At 39.5% G+C, this 21,752-nt stretch overlaps 1 protein-coding gene across 2 annotated transcripts in view; it reads right to left on the bottom strand.

The window, feature by feature from the left end:
* Nucleotides 1-2,745: 2,745 nt before the first annotated feature.
* LOC119647571 (paramyosin, long form) overlaps nt 2,746-21,752 on the bottom strand; it is a 36,192-nt gene continuing 17,185 nt past the window's right edge. Inside the window, exons 6-12 of one of the 2 annotated variants that reach the window (XM_038048570.1) lie at nt 20,650-21,521; nt 20,456-20,583; nt 20,276-20,388; nt 4,499-5,018; nt 4,333-4,428; nt 3,975-4,256; nt 2,746-3,857 (exon numbers count right to left, since the gene is read on the bottom strand). In XM_038048570.1, coding sequence (XP_037904498.1) covers nt 3,663-3,857; nt 3,975-4,256; nt 4,333-4,428; nt 4,499-5,018; nt 20,276-20,388; nt 20,456-20,583; nt 20,650-21,521 — 2,206 coding nt within the window. In that variant the 3' untranslated portion in view covers nt 2,746-3,662. Of the gene's footprint in view, nt 3,858-3,974; nt 4,257-4,332; nt 4,429-4,498; nt 5,019-12,056; nt 12,866-20,275; nt 20,389-20,455; nt 20,584-20,649; nt 21,522-21,752 lie in introns of those variants that run through there. The other variant, XM_038048571.1, reaches the window with a different exon arrangement.

Below are 21,752 nucleotides of genomic sequence, written 5' to 3'. Positions count from 1 at the left end.
AGCCGGATTTTATCCACACCAGACGGCCGTGGTATTGCTCATAGATTTCGTCGTTATGTAGGCCACGGAATTATCCATCCTCACGTAGGGGGATTCTTTTCTAGAACGCAGCCAAGAGTTTGAAATTTTTTTTGCTAAGAAACCAGGTTTTCGAGGAATACATAAGGACTGGCAAGATTATAGTGTTGTACAGTAAGAGCTTTGACCCTATGGTGAGACGTTTCGAGCGAAACAGTTTTTGTAAGCTGAAATAGGCTTTGTTGGCAGCCAACAACCGTGCGCGGATTTCATCGTCATAGCTGCTATCGGTTGTGATTTTCGATCATAGATAGGAGAAATTTTCAACGGTCTCAAGTTGTAGTCTCCTATCTTTATTGTTTTCGTTTGACCAGTGCGATTCGATGTTGTTTGTTCTTTTGGTTTTGGCGCTGACATTGCCATCATGTACTTCGTCTTGCTTTCATTAATATGCAGCCCGAGATCTCGCGCCACCTGTTCGATCTGGATGAAGATAGACGGTACATTTCGGGTCGTTCTTCCCATAATGTTATTATCGTCAGTATAGGCCAGTAGTTGGGTGGACTTGAAGAGGATGGTGTCTCTCGCATTTACATCTACATTGCGAACCATTTTCTCGAGGGCCAGGTTAAAGAGGACGCATAATAGGGCATCTCCTTGTCTTAGACCGTTGTTGATGTTGAATGGTCTTGAGAGTGATCCTGCTGCTTTTATCTGGCCTCGCACATTGGTCAGGGTCAGCCTAGTCAGTCTTATTAATTTCGTTGGGATACTGAATTCTCTCATGACCGTGTACAGTTTTACCCTGGCTATGCTGTCGTACGCTGATGACCATATTCCAACAGTTTTTCCATCGCTTGCCGCAGAGAGAAAACCTGATCTGTTGCAGATTTGCCTTGAGTGAAGCCTGTTTGGTATGGGCCAATGATGTTCTGGGCATATGGGCCTACCTGGCCTAGTAAAATAGAGGAGAATATCTTATAGATGGTACTCAGCAACGTGATACCTCTATAATTGGTGCACTCTGTGATATCTTCCGATTTATGTATGGGACAGGCATTGATTCATTGCCCTACACCTTGAGCATCAGTTGGTGAACCATTTGGTGTAGTTGGTTGCCTCCATATTTAACCAATTCGGCTGTAATTCCATCGGCTCCTGGCGACTTCTGGTCTTTAAGCTGGTGGATTGCTCGGACTGTTTCTTCTATGCTTGGTCGTGGTAGCATTTGCCCCTCATCTTCAGTTGGTGGGACCTCCAACTCGCCGTTATTTTGGTTGTTGAGCAATTCATCAAAATACTCAACCCATTGCTCCAATATTTCCATTCTGTTGGAAATCAGATTTCCCTCTTTGTCTCGGCAGGATGAGCATCGAGTTGTATAAGGCTTCATCCTGCTGACTTGTTGGTAAAACTTCCACGCCTGGTGCGGTTGCTTCCTGTACTTTTCAAGTTCACAGACTTGTTGATTCTCCCAGGCTTCCTTTTTCCGTCTGTGTGGTCGCTTCTCCGCTCGACTAAGCTCGTGATAAGTCTCTGCGCGTGCCCGCGTTCTTTGAAAATTCAACATTACTCGGTATTCATCGTCAAACGTCATTTGTTGATGCGGAATCCATTTCCCCCTTATAGGTGTTACGGAGGGCTGTGTTGTGAATGACAGTATTCACTCTCACTTGATTGTCAGAAGGGATTGTAGGTGGTGTTGTAATTCGAGCTCGAAGCACTATGCCAACGAGATAGTGGTTCTAGTGTATATTGGCCCCCTATATGCTCTGACATTCATCAAGGCTGAGAGGTGGCAGCGTTCAATCAACACGTGATCAATTTGGTTGAAAGTGGTCCCGTCTGGAGAAGCCCACGTATGTTTCTGGACCGCTCTCCGCGCAAACCAGGTACTTCCAACAACCATTTCGAGTGATACTGCTAACTGAATACTCGGCAGTCCGTTATCAGTGATATCCCTATGAAAGCTATGAGAACCGACGTATCGCTTGAATACGGGCTCCGCCCCTACTAGACTGTTCAAATCTCCAAGTACGATTTTCATATCATACTTGGGACAGGCTTCGAAGGTCCGTTCAACTGCCTCGTTGAAGGTATCCTTCTCCGACTCTGCAATCTCTTCATATATGGGCACAAAATGTCACCTGCTGTATCGAGGTAAATTCTCGGAGGAGTCCCAAGTCCAAAATGGAGTCTGCCAGCTTTACGTTGGTGACATCTCTTATGTCCATGAGGCTGCTCTGCGTTTATTTTTTCTCTGTGCTGCTATATAAAATCGAAGACTCCAAACTTCAGTGAAATGGTGTCTACGTCGAGTCATCGGGATTCTCTGACATAGACAGTAGTAGCTCGGAAGTGGCAGCTGATAGTCCACATATTGAGAAAGAACGACAATTCTATTGCAAGCTTGGTCCATGGAAGTCTATAGGTAACTGAAGAACATTGCCAGAGACCGTCAGGTTTGGTTGACGCACAATGTTCTTGGTTGAGTTTTATGGTAACCAGCTTGCCTCATAAATTAATATATTAATGGGATGGTTTCTTGGCTTGAACTCGAGCTAGGGTTTATATTTTTGTTCGTATAATGGGTGTTTGCGTGAGAGTTTTTGGGTACCTTGGTTATCCCACTTGTCGCCCTTATGTTCAAAAATAAATTCATTGCGTACTGATATCTTACGAAAGTATTTATTAATAGTATAATAATCGAAGCGATAATAAAAATAATTCAAGTAACACAAGGTCTCGTTTATTTATACCGTAACAGAGTTCTTTCGCTGATCACAAAGAGCGGTCCTTAAATTTTATTAAAGTCACTAAACAATTTCTTTGACAACAACTCTCTTGGTAAAGGCAGTGCTGAACGGTGACTCTTTGGTTGTAAAACAATGCGATTGTGTGGGTGGCTGGCAGTTTTTGCAGTGGTTTCTGTGTAGCATTCAGGTGGAGAGTGGGGGAAGAAAAACACATTGAGCGATTTGTCTTAGGTTCGTTTATCTGAGGTGCATAATTGACACACTGCAGTGAATTATATTATTAATATAAGATGTTGATTTTGGCTTTTTTGTTTTTAATGTATTTTTGTTTTAATATAGAATTATATAAATTACATTTATAATAATTAGTAAAATAAATATAGAGATGATTGATGGATAATCCCGATCGATGGCGTTTCTTTTGAAAAATTGAATTTTTCATTTCGATGTCCTTAAAACCTAAAAGAATTGTTCGTCATTTTTTACTTTTTCTCTCTCTCTTTTTCTCACAATCAGTGATTCTAATGCGGAGCTGGTTGGGTTTTTTGAGCTTCCCTCTCAATCTGTTTGGTGGATTATTTCGGGATTATTCATTTTCTACCGGGGTTTAGAATGATTTAAAAATTTTCTCTCAACTTGCCTATTGCGTACCTAGAATAGTGACGAATCTTTTTTCGACTATACGAATGGAAAACCAAGGGAAAGTTATTCAAGATGTATTGAGGGAATAATATCAGTAATTTGTTGCTGGACTTTTTTGTATCTTTTAATTTTGCTGTAAATAAAATTTAAGTTATATGCTCTTTTGTTTTATAGATGTTTTATCATCATAATGTTGGATTGTTTTTAGTTTAGATAAATAAACTGTTGTGGTTGGTAATTGGGTGTTTATTCGGTGATCGTTCTGCTCTCTTGAACAAGGTAGACTTGAGAGCCAGGGACCGATGATGTTGTGACGAATGTACGATGCTTGGCACGGATCAAGTTCAAGTTTGTTTCGGCAACGTCGGCGCGGTCTTCGGCGGCTTCGAGTTCACGTTGGAAGCGGCGGACACGGGTAACGGATTGTTGAGACATACCCTCCTGGAAAATTAAAAAAAAGATATCATGATCAGTGTGGATGGTTTGAATCAGTAAAAATAGGGTAGACCATTGAGTGGGCGTACCCGCAGAGGACTTAAATGTAAATCCTTTACGTACCTGTTCTGTCAATTGACGTTTGAACATGTTAATCTTAGCGGTGGCCTTGTCCAATGATTCTTGGAGCAAGATGATGTTCTTTTGATCTTCTTCACATTGAACCATGACTTCCTTAACTGTGCGTTCCTTCTTCCTCAAGATCTTAATGGTTTCGGCGTGCCTTCTCTTCTCTTCTTCGAGTTCGAGTTCCAAATCGCGAATGCGTGCTTCCAATTTGCTGATGATACGTTTGCTTCCGGCAACAGCATTGGCCTCAACTTCTTCAAGACGGATCGACAAGTTCTTTTGGATAGTTGCAGTGAAGAAAAAATATGAAATTAGCCAATGTAACATAGTATGGTATATCTAAACTGTTTACCTTGACTTCAACCTCCAAGGACTTCTTGATGGTTTCAATCTTAATGATGCGTTCTTGTTCCTCATGAAGACATTCGATGGTGCTCTTGAGCTCTACCTGTAATGTGAGATGAATAGTTAAAGACATGACTAAACAAGCTGTTTGGTTCAAAGGTGTCAGCTCATACCTGAACTTTCTGGTAGCGTTCATCGCTCAGACGAAGCTCCTTGGTAATTTCTTCATAGTCGCCAGCAACAATGGCCAATTCTTGTTCGATCTTAGCCCTTGAAGCGGCAATATTGGCATTGAGGACGCTCAATTCGCTGATACGGGTGGTAGCTTCTTCGTATTGCAATTCAACAGCGCGCTTGGCACGTTGGCAATTGTCGTAGTTGAGGCGGACCTCTTCTAATTCACCAGTGATTGCTTGCAGACGACGTTGTGCGACGCCCAATTGATCAAGAGTTTGTTGCAATTGGCGTTGAACATCATCGTAGTGAGCTTGAAGTTCAGTCAATTGCAGCGATTGCTTCTTGATGACCTTTTGCAAATCAATGTTGGTCTTATTGGCAACATCCAAGGACATTTCCAATTCGGTGATTTGAATTTGAAGCTTCTTCTTAATGCGTGCTACTTCGGTCTTCAACCGGGTTTCAGCTTCGGCGACACGGGCATTGAGTTGTTCAATTTCAATAGCAGTTTGTTTGCTGAAATAATGAAAATATTTATTAATATGGGAAACGTAAAAGTATTTGGGTTAAGGTCATTTGATAAGGCTATGCGTACGTCGTCAATGAAGGTAGGGAGGATCAAGAAAGTCATCTTCTTTATGTTGTGGCCTTAATTCCTTTTACTTACTTAATTTTTCATGACCGAAGTAGCGAGCGCAAACATAATAGGGCACAGCTAGCGTAATGGACATGGGTGGATTAGTGTCGACTAAAAGGACATATTTATTCTCAAATCTGAAATTCTGTGTACGTGACTGTGTAGTTCTGTGTGTATTTAAGTGCAGCTGAGAGTTTGTTTGTATAATGGACCGTAGTTCAATCGGGATTGCCGTCTGAGCCCCCATGTTGGGCGCCTTTTTTAATGAAAATGTGTTGCGGTTGGAGGTCAAATGACTAGCCTGGGATGAGTCTAGATTTGTTGGTCATAAGACACGTAATATTGTTAATATTGACATCTAAAGGATACAAGTGCCAAGGAGTAGTCTACCTTTTTGAAATATTTAACACAGTGGACACATTTGTCGAACAACAATTGTGAGCGGATCTGAAATGTTAATAGCCACCAATTTTCCAAGATGAACAATAGCTCAGCTTTCGTGATTGACAATAATTAATTCGGAATGGTCATTTGATTTCGGTATCGAATTTTGGAATACTCGATTGGATCGTATGACAATCTAACTCTAAATATTGGAATTAACACCGATGTTTAATGGTAAGAGGATTGCGCTGCAAGGAAGCAAAGAATTCGCGTCAGCCTACTTTGTGAAAAACACAACTTCGCAATTCATCATGGCTTAACGAACATGTAGGATCTAGTAAACATTGACATCCCTTTCAGGGTACTAACAGTTTATTTATATCAAGAAAAACTAAGAATGGACGAACGGAATATGATTTTTATGGTACCCTAAAGGATATAAATCAAATCGTCCTAAATGAAAGAATGGGAAGTCCTGCAAATTTAGATCTTGCTGAAATGTGAATTGCTATTCACATAATGATGAAGACGCTGTGAAGAGCAAATTGGCCACATTTATGGTGGAAACTATGATAGTTGTAGGTCAGTGCTCTAGCTAGGAGGTAAATCAAGTGTGCAATTGGCTGCTAGGCTAGTCTTCCTATTATCCACCTAGATATTGTGCTCGTGACCATTGTGATTGGCTTTATTGTCGATAACTGCCTGATGTTGCGTTTCCCAAAAAGGCAATCAGCTGCTCTTGTTATGATTCGAGGATTACATACGGTTGGGCTCATGTGTGGGACTGGTCAGCGGAAAATAATGGCAATCCAGCGGATTGTTTTTGAAGATTACACCCCACTTGTGGGACTTGAAATCCTCATGGACTTTACTGTCTTCCACAACTCATTCAAAAGAGAAAGTACGGTTGCATACTAAGCTTCAAGAAGAGTTGGTTCTTCGAATGGGCCACTTACAATCTGAGTACTTTATTAAAAGAATCCTTGTACAGACGAGGGTTACTTATGTGACGATTTTCATGAATAGCAACTATATAAATGAAAATTTTGATATTAGGGACAAGTGCAACAAGATGTGCTTGGAGAGACTATAATATTGGAAATGGAACAAGAATGATGGCAGCAAAATTAGAAATAATGAGCGGTGAACAAGCCTTGGAAAATAAAATTGAGAAATGGTCATAGAAAAAGTAACAATCCCAGGTGGCAGAATTTTCGACGACAAAGAATGAAATGAATAGTTTCGACATAAGTAAATAATCCAGATAATGTTATGGATAAATCATAGTAAGGATAATAGAGCGACATCATTATTACGAGGGTAGCACAAATTCTCTAAAAGGGCTCAATATATTTAACATCTCAATTCCTTGGAATACATCAAAGTGTCTGGGAAACCAGAATACAAATTTTAAAATAAAATTTAGACCACTTCCTTATTTGGTCCTATTCAAACTAAATAACTTTGATAACCAAAAACAATTACACCAGAAGAAGATGCTGCCTTAAAATTAATGTGGAGAAGAAAAGATGAAATGGCCAAAGGGACATGCCATGCCAATTGTAAAAGTACATTTTGAAACGCTACGTCATGGGTGTTGGGTCTGAAGGAAATTGTGACCAAATGTGGCGACAAAATAAGGACGTTGTCCAGTGCTCATCTGAAACCTCTCTTGGACTCTTGGAACGGAGAAAACAAATCGAATTATTTGATGAAATCGACCAGGAGGTAATTAATGACAAAAAGAAAGCTTATCCATTACTTGTTGAAAGGGACAGAGGAAACAAGTGGCAATGAATCTCTGAAGAGACCAGGACAACGATGTAACGCGAACTACCGCGAGATAGGTTCAATATTTTTAAAAGCTAAGCCCTTCGGCTTGACATACTGAACAATTTGTTATTCCGGATGATCCAAACGACTTTATGTGAAATAGAGGTGGCCCTATAAAATTTAGGAACATATATAAGCTTGTGGCGCGGCAGGATTGGCGACATTCGAAATAAATTTCGAATGCCGCCAATACCAGTGGACAGATGACGTCACCGGCGCTCCACTCAGTTCAGACCTCGCTACAAGAGTGAAGAACAGAGTAGGTGACGAGAAACGTCAGATAAGGAAGATAATAATTGAAGTTAAGAAAAAAGAGGTTTGACATGTAATTTTTCAAATAAACTAAGCTAATTATAGAAGTTGTGAAATTATTCGACTGAGCCAATTATTCCTTTATATCAGTAAAGGGGGGTTTTCTATGTTTATTTTAAAATGTATTACTAAACTTTCAACATACTCGTTCTGTAAAATATGTATGTTTAATTAAGTCGTACCAAGACTAAAAGCTCCTAGAATTTAAGGAACCCTTACCAATCACCGGTCGAATTCACAAACTAATTTCTAGAGTTTGGACTACTGAATACCTGGCGGTTGGTGAATATATAGAAAGAAAATTCGGGCCCGGAGCTAAAATTGTACGGTTCGAAGGTGAAAAGATTCCACTTCCATCTTGTCAGGCTTGCCCATTGTACAAAAAAGGTGACCATCGTTGTTGCTAAAATTTCTGAGCAATTTAACTGTTGTGTTCCTATAAGCTTTATCGATGGAGGGAGATGGTTTCAGGTCTGAAAGATTGACAGCAAACCAGCTATTCTCAGTGAACAAGGTGGAACCGAAACTGGTTATGACATCGACGTGCACCAGTTGTTCCCTGATTTTATCCAGACTTGCGATGGCATTAATTGCAATGCTATACAGAATAGTGATCGAACTAGAAATCGAATCAAAACTTGGCTTGTTAATAAAGGCTGCAAGGGATAAAAGACAAAGCCAAATGTAAATACAAGTCTTTCCAATGAAGTTAGGACTTAATCAAGAGATGGTTTCGCCCACACCCTCTCTAACTTGATGCTTGATGCTCAAACATAGGGAATGTGGCGTCGGTTGATTGCAGTGGTACTCCACTAGCGAATTTCGTATTATTCACGCCGTAGCTGTTCCTGCCCGATCGAATTATCGTGTGAAGGAAGTATTCTATAAGTCAGCAATGAGTTAAGTGTGATTCAGCATCAATGATTCCAAAGCGAAATACATAACTCAAGCCCAAAAAGCTGTTTCTTTTAGGCAAAATATTGCAATAGGCAAGTAAAATTTCGAAAAAGTGGAGCTATTCGCCTATGAAGTAGCCCTACCCTTTGTTTACCAATAAAGAACAAGAGGTCCAAAGGCAAATTATTGCTGCTTACAGAAAATTTTATGCTGTATTTTTCATAATGAAGTTGAAAAAAGTTTACAGGAACAATAAAGAAGGCAACTGTATAAAGTTAATCCGTTCCTTATGAAAGTTAACTTTTGACACAAGTGTCAGACAAGTAGATCCATGTTTTTGGAAGTTAATATATAATATATTCCGTAGCCTACGTAACGACGAAATTTATGAGCGATATCATGACCACCAGGCTGTGGATAAAATTCGGCTTAATAGGTTACGGTGGACGGGTTACTTAATCCGTATGGATGAGAGAAGAAGAAGAAGAAAACAAAGACGAGGCAGTCCTTGCCTGAGATGGAACGATGGCGTAGGTCAGGACGCCAGGCAGCTTTTAGGGATATCACATTGATGGACCTCGGCACAAAACTGAGATGTCTGTTCATTATTAAGGCAGGCCTACACCCCTGCGCAATGGGATGATATCCGAGCGAGCACTAAAAGGAAAAGCTTATGGTAATCGACCAAAGAAACCAAGGATCTGTACTTATTGAAGGAATTCCATACAGATTGTTTCTAAAATTTTCAAACTTGCAGACGTGATCGTTAGATCAAGGTAATTAGACGATGTGCATTATGAAAGTCAAAATTCGATTTCCGATAGGTTAGGCGAGTTGAGGGAATAACTTTATGAGCGTAAGCTGAAATATTGTTCCCTAGCATATGTCTTCACTAAAAAAAGGAATTTAAGCAAATTGAATCTGGAAACCTTTATTACGAAGATCGTAATTCGATGTTAGATGTTAGGAAGCCGATAAGTGTGTATGAAATGCAGCTTCATCTCCCCTCTTTTCTGCCCTGACTCCTTATCCCATCTTTTTCAGAGGGATCATTTAGGGGCAATATCCTCGTATTAGATTTACAAAAGTCGTTTTTTTTGGAGAAGCGGGCACTTTAGCTACCATTCGTGACATTCGTTATTATCTGGTGATACCAATCCCCATGCAAGTGAATGGGAAATGTAAGATATTCGAAAAATAAATGGATAAAATTTGAAGTAAATGAAAAATTGCTTTCAAAATGTTTTTAATAGGAGGAAGGGAAGACCCTATTTAATCACTAAATAAAAAAACAAACTGTATCCGAAACAGTTTCAGAACTAGGGCGGGAGTAAACTACTGGCTCTTAAAAAACAATAACAAATTAGAAAAGTTTTCAACTTTATCCCTGTAATTTGCAAACTTGTATTTATCCTGCTCCTGTGGATTTGACACTTGTGTATCATTAGCCGTAAAAAAATAAAATAAAAATAATAAGTAAAAGCGGACATGTAAATATTTTTCGCCATTCGTAGGGTGAGCAGGAGACAAATAACAATGCATTGAAGTGAACCGGCCTTGCCTGCACTCCGATGTAAGTCTAAACCATTCGAACAAATTATTGTGTTACGACAAAGGTTAATTAATTGATTCTAGTTTTTCCGACAAAAAATTCTGATTAATCGTTATATAAACCCAAAAATCCCCGAGTACAAAAGTGATGTAGGCTGGATTCTATTGGTTTGAAATCACTAAAAATTCAGCGCCAGAACATGAATCTGTTTCCTTCTATAATTGAAGGATCAATGAGTTGGATGGATACGAATTTGAATAAATAGCTAATCATGGATATAATGAATGAACTAATCTAGTTTCTAAGCGATCTTCTTTTGAAAAATATACAGCATCAAAGATAACTTGCTTTATAGAAAAAGCGCCCAACGTGGGGTGACCTTATCCCACAAATTTTATTTATGCCGATTTGCACTGTTAATTTACCTTGAAATTTTGAGATAAATGTTTTTCCAGAATATGCTAAGTAATATCCTTACTGGACTCAATGTTTAATGTCAGAAGCATAAGCAATAACGTGACAAAATTTCTTTTTCAAATTGGCGCCCAATGTGGGTATCATTTAATACTTCATATCATTATCACGTTGTATAAATTTTAATAATTCAATTACCATAATATTCGAAATATTTTTTATTATTCGAAGGTTTGCTATGTGGGTCACTATTTGTCATATCTATCTCTAATTACACGTTAATCACTATTTCGAATTTCTAGTGCCCAAAATAATTAAACGACGATCTGAGGTGATTAAAACATTTTTTTTTTCGTGGTATATATGGGACAAAGTTTCTAAAAATATCTCTTGAAATTTAAAACCCTCGAAATTATGCACTGATGCATCAAAAGCATTGAGTTAAATTTATTTGTATTTGTTTTTTCTATTATCTATTACGCATTCTATCGAAAGAATTCAAGAGAATTCAGATCAATCTTCTATTGAAAGACACACAAAATGTATATTATCTCGTTTCCCTGTTCGGCATTGAGATAGTTGCAGGGTGACGAATGCGAATTTCCATTTTTTTCTGTTCCTTCCCCCGAAAAATCGGAGCAAGCCAAAAAATTAACAAACCCATCATTTGTATGTACATTAATTAGAAGTTAAATGTACTGAGAGTTTAGCAGGTTGTGCCAAAATATCATACGTACATTATGAACACATGTCATTTTGCATTTACTTTTTGAAATTAATTATTTGTTGTATATGAAACTAACGGTCCAATTAGTTCTCTGCTGCGTTAAAAAAATCGCAAATACGCACGGAAAATAATTGAGGGTGAGGAGAAGAGGAGAAGACCAAAAATGTGAAATAGGAAATGATCATGCAACCATTCTGGGACTTTTAAGCACCGGGAGCTCTGCTGTAGCGTAGGCACTTGATGTATTCCCATGACATAACTTTAGTGCCACATCGCTGAAACTTGCGTAATCCAACATTGCTAACGCAAAAGAGGTATTATCTTGAAAGCAATTTCTTAAAATAGATTGGAAGCGATCAATGCGCCGCCAGATGTATTGATCGCACAGATCGATAATTTTGTACCGTGCTTGAGGGTAGTATTTTTGCATGGGGATTTCAGCAGAGAATGTTGGATATGGACAGGAACATTGGAATGCTATTTGGCTAATGAAGTCTACTATGATCACAATGAGGAAATAGCTTAAAGTTCATTCTAACTTCATGTAAGGCTCAAGGGGTTTTATTGTAGTTCGTAGTGATGTAAACTGCAGTAGTGGATTTCGGATCTGGTATTCCACTTTCCGGTTGACTTATTGCTTATGAGCATGGATGATTCAAAGAACTAGTTGACACATTAAAACTCCCACAAGGTCGAGTAGGAGCTGGAGAATAAATTTTGATCGGAAATTCAGGAAAGTGAATTGCTACCCGATAAACTTTGATTTAAAAATTAAAACGAAAAAAATGGACCACACACCTGGAATCAGCATACATTTCGACAGTCTTTTGGTTAAGATTAGTAAGTTGTCGCTTAACATTGCACAAGGATGATGACACCTTAAAATCCAAATTGTCGATGAGACGTTCGTCAATGAATTCCAGATGAGCGGAATGAATGATCCTATTCTCACTCACGGCCCGACTTGACCGGGAAAACATTTGTGCCACGATTTCTTCTTCCTCGCGTTTTGCCGATTTAATATTTTTCTCGGAATCGGCCAAAAGTGCTGCTGATATAGCACTGGCCGATTTACCGCGAATCGCGCGCTTCAAATCTTCCGAGATTTGGACTTCCTTAAGATCGCCCATTCTGTCGATAATCCTGGCGATATATTGCTGGTCGAGTTTATCCTGGGCGCGTAATTCTGCCTCGCGTTCAACTTGTCGACGTTTCGTTCGTTCTACCACACTATCGGGCCGGATGTGCTTTGTTACACGGGCTGCGTCCGCACTTTTTGCAACACTAAACGGTGAACGGATTATAATACGGGCATTTATTAAATCCTGATAAGCATGAGCGGATGCTGTACGCGAATGTCTAGTGACTTCTTCGTCCGTGTAGGAGCGCACCGGATTACTGGGCCGATATTTCGACAAGCTTCGCTCGTATGACCACGGCAAATGAGGGTAGCTCGGTCGAGTGCCGCGTCTCTTTGCATCTATGTAATCTATCATTGGCTGATAAAAGTTTATGGTATAACCATAATTATCCTCGTAGACAGTAGTGGGGAATCTACCATATCTACGTCTTGTCGCATGCATTAGTGCCATTGAAAATTTATTTATATTCTATTAAGATAGGCTAAATATAAAAGAGCAATATGCGAGGCGGTGTAAAAGTACAAGCAGAAGTACAAGATGTCTATGTTTAGGTGGATGTTGCCGCAAATGGCAGTCTTTGGCTGTAGTTGAAGGGAGATGCAAGTATTCGGGATTCGGTGGCCGCTCAATGTGTTTTCAAGCTAATTGATGCGCAAACGCCGACGTTGAATTCTTGTAGTGGTTCATGAGTACATTAGATCACAAGTCCCTTAAATTTATGAGTATTATCACTTTGTCATCCAAACTTGTCTCATCAAAAAAATATCCCCAGGATTGATGACAATAGGATGCAGAATGCGGATAACAAACGACACGAAATTCCTATATAATAAATCACTTATACTATATTTCGAAATTTTCATATGACTCTCATTATTTTCAAATAGCAAAACAATGAGGAGTTCGCGAATTTCAATGCCACGAATTAATCGATCGATTCAAAGCAAATTAACAGTATCGACTGAATCTAGGTCAGCAGAAAATCATGGCCTTATACTGAAGCTTCGGATCAATCGAATCGATTCTCATCGATTGATATCAATCTGTTTCCTTCTTTCTAGCCCCTTTCTCTATAATATAACCCCAGGAACTTTGTCACATATTGTCCCATCTCAACCCATTGTTCTCTGATAAGAAAGTATTATTATTGGCACCGCGCATATGAGGCTGCGGAGATGGTGCTTGAATATCTCGGTGCCTGGCTGCTCTCGTTACTTGCTAATGGCCTTCAAATGCCACTGGGATCGGACTTTGGTTGTCACAAAAAATTCGCTTGAACTGCACCATTATTTGTAACAACAGAATTTCTATTTTAAATACAAAATACCAATTTTATTTTGTTAATATATATTTTGGGTTGATGGGCGAAGTGAAATTCTCAAAGTTTTGGGAAGCGTGTTGGCATTGTTCGGTGGTTTTGTCCCAACAGGTGTGCAGGTAGAGGTATGTGAGAGCTAGTTTAATTGATGTGTTTTTTCCGAGAAAATTCAATAATTTATGTTGGTTCAATAAGAAAAAAACTGGGATTACTTTAAGCTTGAAGATAGGGGTTCCCCCCACTTCAACTAACAACAACCATGGCATTCACGGGAAAATTTCTCTTACTGCTTCGTAATTATTTACAAACGATTCACATTTCAAAGCATTTTTGTTCCTTTCCCCCTTTTTGAATTAGTTTGCAGGACACCAGTTGCCAATGCCTGCATCGTGCTTATTTTGCAATCAAACTTCGACTTACGTCACAAAATAGAGCCATTTTCAACGAATCCAGATTTCACCATTCCATCTTCTCTCTGAATAGACGTATGCCCATTTAGTTGATAGCTCTGAACGAATGAATCAGTGTTACAGAAGGAAAAGAAAAAAATTAAAAAATTAAAAGACGAGAGGAAGATCTTCCGGAGAATTTCGGCTTTCAAAATGAGATTGAATGATCGCCTCTGCATAACAACGAAATTTTTGTGCAATATCGTGACTGTAGAGTCGATGATATCATTGATAAAATGTTGGAGGGTACTTGATCGGAATGGGTCCTCTCCGGAAAGTCTATAATTCCAATATCCATGTCAAGAGATTACGAGGAACGCCCTGCCTGCGGAGAAATGAACGGGACGAGGCCAGGGCAGCTGGAACTTTGCGGCACACTGTGAATTGGGGAGAGCGGCGAGAAATCCCGAACACGAAAAGGTGAATGGAGCATTTATTTTTCAGAGCAAAAATATCAATTAGTATTTTCCTAAGTTAGTATTGCAGTTGGGATTTAGGGGAATGAGGGGTCAAAAGGTACCCATCACGAAGGATAACAATTCGGGATCTGAGAGCTTTACTATTCTTAAAAGCGATGTCTGGTCAAATAAAGCTAATAATAGTATTTCAAAGAAGTTTGTAAAATTCTTAGGAGCTCACTTTAAGTTATTTTTACAAAGTATGAGCCACAATATAATGCTTCGATATTGAAGAATTTGGTGCAAATCGTACTATTACTAATTAAAATATATTAATATTAAAGTTGATTTTTCTCTGTAAATTTCCGATCCCATCAAATATCATAAATTTACAATATTACATCAACATAAATGCTCTGAAACTATAAGTTATAGCAGGCCTGCTCCTGCCACGTACATGCCTACCTAAAGCTTTCAACCGAACGTCAAAATCTTGTCTTTTTTCTCATTTTGGAAATTAGATAAGAAACCATCCTAGAGTGTTTCTTACGAAACTATTTTTTTGATTTTCAGATTTGTATTTAAGTGCTATTTGGTCTGCATGGTCATTTTTCAGACGTGTGTTGTGCGGCGACATGAACGCTCTCGGGAGGCTTTTTAAATATTTTATATTTAATTAGTTGATGGTGCCCAGTGAGGAAACTCATGGCCAATCATACCAGCTTTTTTTAATCGATTTCTGGTTACTGCTTTTAGGAAAAAGATGAGCTTGAATTGGTTTTGTCTCAAACAATGGAGGCAAATTTGTGGATGGAAGAAAGTAAAGTTGATTAGAGTGTCAAGAAGGTCGTAAAAAAGCGCAGTTTCGAGTATGTAAGAGGAAAGCATCAAGAAAATACAGGGGTCTTATAAGTACCTGTTTACCAAAAGGAGGAAATCAAGGTAAGATGGAAGTAGTGATTTAGTTTTCTTTAAATATGCGGTTGGTGGGATATTGCACCTCAACCATACATACGCGCCATCGTACGTCGTTGCCTGAAATGTGCTTCAGGCCTCTCCATAAATTCACGAGACGCCTGCACTCCTTCTCTACTGTTCTGTGCTAGGTGCCGTTTTGGCAACCCATCTCTCAACTTGGCAGGGTGGATTCCACTGCATGACATAGCCAGCAATGCAATTGGGGCCCTTTGTTAATGTGTAACCTATCCACTACGGAGTACGAGGGCCTGATACTATCTCGAAGAACTTAGTCAACGCACAGGCCTGGCACTCGTACGTACTGTGATTGGATAGCAGTGGGCGTTCTCTTCAGTCTTTATCTTATTAAGTGCTGGGATGGACTCAACTAGATCGAGTGCCCTTCCCACTAGTCGTCTCTCCCTAATAAATAAGGACATCACCATAATTGCTGTTGTTTGTTTTTCCTCGTTTGATACCCCATGTGTTAGCTTGTTCTGTATCGACTTTATTTTGCGACAATGAATGAATCAGGATTCATCTTAGATAATGGAGGAGGAGAGGAGAACCAGAAAGAGATTAAAGCACTCCATTAGAACATCACACCTTACCTTACAAGGCTCCAGCAGGAGCCACGAAATTATATTATAGAATTTCATAGTTCTCCTACAGAGCCTCCTTGGAATTCACCGACCCTCATCGTTCTCTTCTACACCCGTAGGATAGCAGAGGATTTCGCAAGACTCGCAAGAGTTCCTGGACTGGGGTAAAAAGAACAGCTTCAATTGTTCGCACTGAAACGTGTGATCCAAATGGCTGAGCTACACTATGTTAGTTTAGCTCCTTGAGTTCAAAGAACTTTGGGGCAGAATATTGTGCAACTACTGTCGTCATGTAAATACAGTTCGGTATTATACTTCGAATGACTTAAAATATTTTAGAAGTTGCTAATTCTTTCTACTAACGTGTATTTTTGATCAGTGCATTATTTAGATTCTCATACAACGCTTGTTCTGCTTCAATAAATTCATTATTTGGGGGGATCCTTTTTCACGTAGTTGATGCGTTAAGTAACAACTAGTATACAGACATACTCTTCTTTAAGGGTTACGTGAGGGGATATACATATAAACATCCCTGTGAGCTAACCAGCTCCCAACTTGGGTGGAAAATTGTATCACAAGGGGATTTCCAGCCGTTGTATGCACACGCACAAACTTTTCTCTAGAACCGAGCAGAAGATCGATATTGGAGGTATTATCGGTCGATTAGACCTTCTTTTGGATAGTTTCTTCATAATTAGTTTGGGAATCCTTTAGTCTACAGGGGATCGCCTTAAGCTGATAAAGGATCGTTGGCCCGATGATTATTTTTTTTATTTTGCTATTAGACCTGCTATAGAACACTGAAACTGAAGTTCAATACTTAAAAAGTTTAGTTGCAGATTCCAACTCTAATTACAAGAGCATTTCAGATTTGACACATGTGACTAAATTGGCACTACGTCTCGATAACAAGAATAGTGGAAGTAGTATTGTCGTTTTCCCAAGCAAAGTTCTTTGGCAGAATAAATCATTAAAGTTCGGTTTTGACAACCTACGATAGATTGAATAAGGTAATGTTCATTCATATCCAGCTAATTCAAGCAATGCAGGATTTGAATATAATTCCTTTCTGAAGAGGAGGTCATATGGGTGTCGATAACTGGTGGTGGCTCATTTGTTTTGCTAAAGCACAAGTGGTCTTTACATGGAAAGTTTAAATGGAAATTAGTTTGCACTTTCGTAGTCATTAAAAAGATGGGACTGAAATTCTGATTCTGCTCTTGGATGAAAAGGAAGCAATCACTCCTTTCAACTGAATGCTATTATGACAGACTATTTTCAACTTCTGTTCACTCCTATTCTTTTGCCATAGCCCGTAGCATTCACGACCGAAAGCAGCTTCCCACCTTGCAACTGGAGGTCTTTCTGAGGTCCTCAAAGAATAATTTAGCTAGTGCCCGTAGCCTGGCTTTAACTAGAGCTGAACAATCGCAAAGGAAGTGAGTGTTTTTCTCTCTTCTCCGCAGCTTCGGCAATGTGAAGTGTAAGGTATGCCCAGTCTGGCTACATGGTCGCCTAGAGGTCAGTGCCCCGTAGAGATTGCCGTAATCTTGCACAACAGTGGGACCAGCGCAAAGAAGAATACAAACATCTACTACGAATGAAGGTTTGAACCAGAAAAGTGAGGTCAAGAAATTGCTGGTCAGTCGACTTGGTAGATTAATTGTACCTTTTGGGTGATATATTTTGTAACTCTATTTTGTTGTGCTGTGGCTTTTATCGTTCAATGATCTATAATTATCGGAGTCTCGGTTAGTTTAGTGCTAGACTGCCGTAGGAAGTATGTGGTTGAAATATCATTGGCGGCAGAGTGATTTGTATTTCGACTGGACATCGGACATCAGCTGGGAATGAGTGTTGGCCACATCGTCCCCTAGGGTTACGCATATGGTTTAAAAATGAAGTGTTCTAAGGGTTGGGACCACATTGTACTGTTGCGCCATCGATTATTATTATTAATTTCTTCTAGATAAAGCCCTAGTCATTACCCCTTTATGCCAGGCCGATGAGCAAAAAAAGTTCCGTCGTAAAATTTCCAATTATTATAGTCGATGTTATGCCCCAGGTGGCTGCCAGAGGTTGAAAAAACGCCCTTTAGGAAGTCTTAAATATACATTGTGTGTTATTCTCAAATCTCCTTGTTCCATATACATATATCAAAGAAGTACTTCACACTACCAGGCCAAGTAATAACTTCTGGTAAATCCACATCATCAAGAAATGCAAATACTAACTTGCAAACGTGGTTAGAATTATTATTACCCTTTAGAAATCTTCAGTACAATGTAAAGGATTCTTTCGAAAGGAGGGTCTGACAGAGCTGATGTCATAAACTGTACCTAAATTAAGTCGGTTAGATTCCGTGTCACAAGCATATGCAAGTGGCAACAGAACGGCTACGTCTGCCGAATTCGAAAAGGAAGCAAGTCCTTGCAATAGTTTATCAAATTAGTTAAACAACATGAAAAGTTAGGGGTCTGGATTCAAACTTTAAAATTTTTGTCTGGACCCCTATGCAGTGGATAGCATAGCATACCCCTCCTAGCACTTCCAGAAAAACCCATAGCCCCTGTCGATTGATCCGTGCCATCTTCGGTCGTTCTGAGGCAATAGGCTCCGGTAAAGGTAAGTTTTATTGGAATGTATTAGCATCCTGTGCCATGTTTCATTGTTTTTAGCATAAAGAAGGTCTGAAAATACATCCATTTGATATAAAAATTGTTGCCGAGAGTAGTTTCTTTTTTTGAGCGTCCAATGTGGGCTATTCCTGGAAGTATTTTTTTGAAATTATATCTTCTTTTTCTCGGAATGAACTAGGTACCAAGGGATCAAGTGCACTGAAAAATAGTTCTGTTGGCTACCAAAAGTTCAATGTTTGGATTGCACTTTATAGTTCACCTAATTGCAGCTCTTGCAATCTTTGCCGCAAGTATTTCTGCGAAAATCATTTTAACAACCGTAAACATTATTTCACACCACGTTTGAAGCACATAATAAATTACTTCCCACCCTCAGTTTCAGTTAAAAAACTTACAATGGGAATAACGCTGGTTTATGGAATGACTCCTGTCACGAAGCGTGACAGCGTATTTCCAGTGCAATTGCATTGTAAGCTACTTATTGGCAGTATTCTGTTTCAGTGCATTGAATCCGACATATATCTATTCAAAGTTATCGTTGCAGTTTTATGGAAAGTGATGTCAGAATTTCAACAGACTTCTAACAATTAGCTCTAAAATCCTCCTGAATTTTTCTAAATGGCTATCCCGTTCCCCCGTTCATTAACCAGTTTCCTTTCCGAGAGTGTAATAAACACGAGAATTAAAAAGTGATTACCCCAAAATTGTTATCATCATCAACGGAGCAACAACCGGTATCCGGTCTAGGTCTGCCTTAATAAGGAACTCCACCAATTCGATATCCCTAAAAGCTGTCTGGCGTCCTGACCTACGCCATCGCTCCATCTTAGGGAGGACTTATAAACTTTCCGGGCAGGATCATCCTCATCCATACGGATTAAGTGACCTGCCCGTACCGTACCGCAATCTATTGAGCCGGCTTTTATCCACAACCTGACGGTCATGGTATCGCTTATAGATTTCGTCGTTATGTAGTCTTCAGAATCGTCCATCCTCATGAAGCGGGCCAAAAATTCTTCGGAGGATTCTTTTCTCCAACGCGGCCAAGAGTTCGCAATTCTTCTTGCTAAAAACCCAAGTCTCCGAGGAATACATGAGGACTGTCAAGATGTACAGTAAAAGCTTTGACCCTATGGTGAGACGTTTCGAGCGGAACAGTTTGTTATGATTATTGTAAATGGCGTCCAATGGGGATGATCATTTCAGACCTCTAAAATCATTACAGATATCAGGATAAGTGGTACCCTTTATTGAGAAATAATGTTAGATCTTCATAGCGGTAGAAGAAATGCTTAGTACTAGATGTGAATTTGGCCTGAATTTAGTGGAGTTGGCGCTATCTTTCATCATTTTGAAGCTAGTTAGCAATTTTAGAGGTGAAGACACATATGTAAATCGTGCTTCACTATTTTTTTCAATGGTGTTTATTCTCAATTACGGTTGAGCCTTCATGACGACGTACATTTTATAAACTAATAGCAATTACTCTTAAAAGGCTGAAGTACTTACCGAATAGCTTCAATTTCTTCATCCTTCTCGGCGAGGCGACGTTCAGCATGATGACGGTATTCACTGAATTCAGAGGCAAGGCGTTGAGCGCGTTGTTCTTCAGCTTTGCGACCCTAGTACAGTTTATTACAAATATAAATATTTTTCATATTTAATTAAGAAAATTCAAATTTCACTTACAGCTTCGGCTTCTTTGTAGGCAGCTGTAAGTTCTTCGCGTTCATTCTCAAGGCGACGAAGTTCAATTTCGAGTTCATGGAGGCGACGGGTCAATTCGGTGATTGTATTGTGAGCATCATGAAGGTCATCTGAAAATGGAATTATCCATGAGCCAATGGGATTGTGATGCTAAAATGGAAAAGGCGAAATCTTACCTCCCAACTTCTTGTTTTCACGAGTAAGTTGGTTGTTGGCATCCCTGGTCTTGTCCAATTCATGATTCAAGCGGGTGATTTCAGCTTGTTTGTTTCTCAAGTCACGTTGAGCACCTTCATACAATTGGATGGTTTCATCCAAACGTGATTTCAATTCAATATTGGCTTTCTCCAAGGAGTCGCAACGTTTTTGCAATTCCCGGCATGAGCTGTTGGCCTTCTCCAAGTCAATGATAAGAACTTCAACTTCGCTCTGGAGACGGCTCTTTTGCTTCTCCAAATTGTTGATTTTCACGAGGAGAGTTTCAATATGTTCCTCGAGTTCTGTAATGCGAACTGTGTATTTGCGGCGTTGTTCTTCAATTTCCTCAGCATGAGCGGCAGCTTCAGTCTGGTACCTAGATTGCCATTGTTGGGCTTCACCTTGGGCCTTGACCAATTGACGTTCCAAGTCCAAACGAGCCTCAGACTCTTCTTCAAGTTGGACACGGCATGATTCCAATTCGGTCTCGACTTGATGGAGGGACGATTCCAACAAAGAACGGCGACGTTCATCATCCTCAAGGCGACGACGAGCATCTTCCAATTGTGAAATGACCTGGGTCTTTGAGTAGCTAATGCTTTCAATGTTGATCTTCAAGTCCTGGACTTCCTTGATCAATTCAATGTTCTCTTGCGACAAGCGGGTCTTGTGGGAGGTGATATCAACAATGGTGCGATTCAATTCTTCGATTTTGATGTTGAGTTCGGTAATTGTGATTTCAAGCTTTTCAATGTGCTTGCTGCTCATGATACGCTCCTTGTTGCTGGCTTCAACCTGTGACATCAATTCATAGACTTCAGCTTGGAATTTGCTCTTTTCTTTTTCGGCCCTGAAATTCATTAAATAGGAATGAAGCAAAATTAGCCATGACGAGTTTAGAGATAATTGACAATACCAAGTTATTGGAGAACAAGATACGTGATGATATAAGGAGGCTGGGGAAGACCATGCCAGAAAAGGGAGTTCGACGATAGTTTCTTTTGGTTTTGATTGGAGAAGGACTAGAATTTTTCTTAGAAATTAGGGTAACCATTGCCCTTAATAATGTGAACTGTCAATG

Source organism: Hermetia illucens, chromosome 2, assembly GCF_905115235.1.
Source record: "Hermetia illucens chromosome 2, iHerIll2.2.curated.20191125, whole genome shotgun sequence".
Lineage (NCBI taxonomy): Eukaryota > Metazoa > Arthropoda > Insecta > Diptera > Stratiomyidae > Hermetia > Hermetia illucens.
The sequence above is the reverse complement of the archived record's forward strand: the minus strand, read 5'-3'. Positions and strand labels throughout refer to the sequence as shown.